This window comes from Nerophis lumbriciformis, linkage group LG06 (genome assembly GCF_033978685.3).
Source record: "Nerophis lumbriciformis linkage group LG06, RoL_Nlum_v2.1, whole genome shotgun sequence".
NCBI lineage: Eukaryota > Metazoa > Chordata > Actinopteri > Syngnathiformes > Syngnathidae > Nerophis > Nerophis lumbriciformis.
This window is the reverse complement of record NC_084553.2, coordinates 22,915,845-22,920,950: the sequence shown is the minus strand read 5'-3', so window position 1 is coordinate 22,920,950 and position 5,106 is coordinate 22,915,845. Positions and strand designations below refer to the sequence as shown.

General features: G+C 35.3%; 1 protein-coding gene across 1 annotated transcript in view; it reads left to right on the top strand.

The window, feature by feature from the left end:
* cops2 (COP9 signalosome subunit 2) overlaps window positions 1-4,949 on the top strand; it is a 26,738-nt gene extending 21,789 nt beyond the window's left edge. The window contains exons 11-13 of the mRNA XM_061963918.1: window positions 2,322-2,404; window positions 4,088-4,146; window positions 4,481-4,949. Coding sequence (XP_061819902.1) covers window positions 2,322-2,404; window positions 4,088-4,146; window positions 4,481-4,625 — 287 coding nt within the window. The 3' untranslated portion in view covers window positions 4,626-4,949. The remainder of the gene's footprint in view (window positions 1-2,321; window positions 2,405-4,087; window positions 4,147-4,480) is intronic.
* The last annotated feature ends 157 nt before the right edge of the window (window positions 4,950-5,106 follow it).

Genomic DNA, 5,106 nt, shown 5'->3' with positions numbered 1-5,106 from the left:
CAAAGAGCATTTCAGCCTTCCCGAGGCATGTCCTTGCGGGTGAATTCTCTCTGTTGCCTTCAGGGCGACGTTATGCCCTTCCACTGTGTAAAACAAATCGCTTTTCTATATAATTTGTTCCCTCTGCACTCAGACTCTTAAACTTTAACATTTTTCACATTGTTGTACCGTTTATGTATTTATTGACTATTTATTGTGGGCCATGTGTAGGCTTTGCGAACCACGACAACCTGCTGCTCAAAATGAATTGCCCCTTGAGGGATTAATAAAGTTGTTGAATTGAATTAACTTGTCCAGAGTGTACCCCGCTCTCCGCCCGAATCAGGCTGGGATAGGCTCCAGCACCTCTGTGACCCTGAGGGACAGGCGTTACAAAATGGATGGTTGGATTAATAATCCATTTTCTACCGATTGTCCCTCATAATTTTGACAAAATAGTAGAATATAGACATGACACAATATGTTACTGCATACATTAGCAGTCAGATTAAGAGCCTTTGTTTGTATATATGTATATATATTGTTTATTTGTGTATTTTTTTATTTTCATGAGAGATAACGATGACTTCTTTGGGAAGAATTATGATCCAGAACCTTACCTTTTTAAGCCGGAATATACGGAGGATGAACTACAATTTTTAAAAGCTGTGTGACAAACATCATGTAGCAGTATTGTTAAGTGCTAAACAAGGAATAAAAACTACGAACTAGGGCTGCACGATTTTGAGATAAAAACGATTGCAATTTTTCTTTGAAATTAATGAAAATGCATTAAGCTGCAGAAATAGTGAATGAAGAAAGACATGTTATTTATATATATATATATATATATATATATATATATATATATATATATATATATATATGTCTTCCTTCAATTTTTGTTAACATGTTAAAGGTGTTTAATGAAAATACTAGCATGTTTAAGACACACATTACTTTCTTTCATGAAGACAATAATATAAGATGGTATATTACCTTATTCTGATGACTTGCATTGATTGGAATCAGACAGGAGTCACAGTAGTGCTAATAACTTCCACATTTCCACAAGTGTGGATAACTTCACACTCGTTTTTAAACACTTTACAAGAAATTAATTGACTGCAAACGCCGTAGCTTGCTAGCTTGTGTGCGCTAGCCTTTTGAGACTCTTATTTTGTTAGCGCAGGCAGGATGGAGCAGCACTTTTATTGTGAAGACAGAAACTGTGCATTCGGTCTTTACGCTTTTGACAGCAGGTATGGCTTGTTGAAATATAATGTGTTTCTCTATGGAGGTTAATGTGTGTTTTTATTACAAAGCTTTTTTTTGACACTGAATTTGTGTAACAGAATTTTTTGTGTTTGAATTTTGTGAACTGATTTTTTTATACCAAATTATGCTGACAATTTCAGTGTAAAAAAAATCACTGTATAAAAATTCAGTGTAAAAAAAAAGAGAGTTTCTTGCCAATTTGTTATATATTTTTAATACAGGATTTTGAGCTAATTTGATCATCTTTTATTGTACCTAGAATTATGATTTATTCTACCTGCTCAATTGCTGTGCCATATATTTGTTTGTTTTTGACTAACATTCCTATTGTTACTGCATATCATTGTTTTAGTTTTTCTTAGATTAAGGATGGTCTGTTTTTTTGTCAAACCATTTCTTTAATTTATTCATTTCTTTTGTTTTTGTATGAGCTCTTGTGTATGGTCTTTTGAAAAAATGTGGTTGTATCATTTGAAAATAGTACTAACTTTAAATCATTTGTACCTTTACAAATGTGAGTTGTTTAGAGACTCAACAAATTAGGTCCCAGTATTAATTCTTGAGGTAGTCCGCAAGATATATTTAGCACAGTAGACTTACTTGCAACCTAGCTTCACGCATTGCTCCCTTTTGGGTAAGTAGCTTCCTACCCAATTCAAGACCAACCGTCTGATGCCATACCGTTTTAATTTGTTATTTAAAATGTTATGGTTAATTCACCCAGTGACTGCGTGTGTTCTCTGGGTTCTCTAGCTTCCTTCCACCTCCAAAGACATGCACCTGGGGATATGCTGATTGTCTATGCATTAGTAATCTCTTCAGTTATTTTGATTAGTGCCATAAATGTTGAAATGTTGGCTCTGTATTTGTATTGGCTGTTTGTAAGAGTTCCATTTTAATTAATGTATTGTCAAATGTGTTGTTTATTTAAAAAATGTAATATTTTAAAGTTTTTTTTTAAATGTGGAAGTAAGAAAAACTGGTCTGTAGTTTGTAAAATTAAGCACTTAAACACAACATTTGTTATGTTCTTGATCCTAATACAGTTGTTTTTCTTTTTGCAGAACTGCTGCGGAACATTAGAACTCAAGTACTTATCAAACTCATCAAACCATACACAAGAATACACATCCCTTTTATTTCTAAGGTAAGACTCTTGGTTCACAACTTTTTTCCCTTTTTTCTTTGGCCATGACTGTTCTATTTGAGAAGTGAGATAAATTAATTTGAATGATCTGTACTCTGCAACTATGTCTGTATTAATATAAATGATGTGCAAACAGCTTCACTTAAATTATTCAACATCCATTCTAAATTATTTATTACTTTGTTTTCTACATTAATAAATGTGCAGTATTTTGCAATGAACCAACAAAACAACTGAAATAGCTCAACACATCAAATATTACAAACTGTCACGCGCAGGGTGTGGCAAGTGGCGAGCAGATCACTACGGGACACTCACGGTGCTGCCTGGAAATAGGAATTTACAGCTTGGCTGTTGAATGAAAAATGTATCATCTGTGCTGTCTAAAACAGCCTTCACTTCTCACTGGCGTTATTTATTTCATTGATAATCGCATGATGTAGCCTATATAAAGTGTTGGTTTGAACTGAATTTCCTAAGTTACCTGAAGGCAACAAGATAGGGGACGCCCCTTAACCTTTTGCTGATTGGTCTGCCATGAGGCCACGTCCTTCCAACGCGCTCCACGTAAAAAAAATTGTCAAGAGTCTGAATCTTAAAAAACAAGATTTGATTCTAAAAAAAAAAAGGATTTGAATCTTCAGAAAAAAATCTTCCAAAAAACACAAGCTCAAAAAAATATATGAATATAAAGACTCCATTCAAAATAATTTTAGTTGTGAATCAAAATTATATTCAACCTAAAAAAAAATATGTTCACTTTTTATTTGGAATACACCTTTTTTAATTATTTTATTCAACATCAAAACTTGAACTTTCGGTTTCAAAGTTATTTTTATCGAGTACAAAAGTCTTGGATCTGATTTTGCTTTATTAACATAATCCTTGTTAAAATCTTGAGTTCCTAAAGTCTTGCATGACATGCGTGGTCAAAGGTAATCTTTTTGAGTTTTGCAACTTTTGCTGCCTATTTTTCATAAAATGTTATATGGTGTATAAGGTAAGGCTGTGAAACTATGGCAAAATCTAAATCATGATTAAAGGGGCTAATTGCAATTTTCTCAAAACCAGAAAATACAACAACCACGCTAACGGTTAGCTTAGGTTAATTACCCCAAGTGGTTAAATAAAACATACATTTTTAAAGTGTCTATATTTTTCACAATTAGTAATTATATTGAATAAAAATTGCTCGTTGGTCTGTTGGAGTTATCCTCAATGACGTTTCTGTGTTGGGGACACGATGCGACAGTGTCATGTGGCTACTTCTGATTTTCTGGAAGCCTTCACACTTTTGCGACATCTGGCTGTCTGTCTTGTAACTTCAAAACCAGTAGTGTATTTTAGGGGGATGGTGTGTTTATTAGTAAATAAGAAGAATTACGAGCGAGGAAAAACTGAAATATCCGACACAACAGTTTTGTCTCTTAGAAGCTTTAAATGTCAGATTTGATTATTTTTCATTTAATCACCCAGCCCTATTGTAAAGGCAAATTGATAACATGGACTTCAGGCTGGGGTGGAGTACAGGAAACAATACCACTTACTGATGTGACTCAGGTGTTCTTTCCCGACTGCTCTAATGTTTTTGTTATCTTAAGACGCAAATGAGCACTTTGTTACTAATGTAAATTTACATAATATCAATCTACATGATTACCTCCCCACTGTTGTGTCTCTCAGGAGCTGAATATTGATGTTTGTGATGTGGAAAGTCTGCTGGTCCAGTGCATTTTGGATAAGTACGTATCTTTTTTTTTTTTTGCCTTACACGATCCATACATCCTCCATCCATTTTCTACTGCTTGTCCCTCTTTAGGTCACAGGGGGCGTAGAGCCTATCCCAGCTGCAGTTAGAGTAAATAAATATGTCACTTTTATTATTTAGGTGTTCCTTACTGCCCTTACAAAACAGGGTGAACAGCGACACTTTTGATGTGACTATTCCTTTGATTTATAATTCAATAGAAACCGGAAGTAAATACAATTGTTCTGTCCTATGTCAAGAAGTGCAGACCTGGCTGCTAGTTTTAGCTGTTATTTAGCTCGCTGTTTATGATTTTGTTTGTTTTCCAGCACAATCCACGGGCGAATCGACCAAGTCAACCAGCTATTAGAACTAGACTACCAGAAGAGAGGAGGGGCTCGCTACACAGCTTTAGACAAATGGACAAATCAGCTGAACTCTCTCAACCAAGCCATTGTGAGCAAGCTCACATGATGCCATTACAAATCAAGAGACAAGGAAAAATGGCATGTTTGAATACATCCATCAAGAATGCTACTGTGCTTCAGACGAGACACCACAAGATTTGAATACAGGCACCGTTTTCAAGAAGACTGAGAGAAACCAGCGGATGAGTTCAAACTGTGTTGTTTTGTCCTGAGAGGAAATCACTGAGACTTGTTTTTCATGTACCAGATTGGCAGATCCATGTGCAGATATTTTGGTTGTCCAATGTGTATGAGAAAACATACACAGTATTTTAATGTATACTGTTGCCTGTTGGTAATAAACAAAGTCCTCTCAGCACTTAAAAGATTAGGCTTGAATGGAGTATTTTCATCTTGTCACCTGGTAATGCATCGCTGCGCCTATGACGTAATATGTTTTCTAGCCAATAGGGGCGTCCTTGGGCCCCAACTATTTCCGCTCAGGTGACGACCGTTTCCACTCCCACTGTAGTCCGGCTTTATTCGCA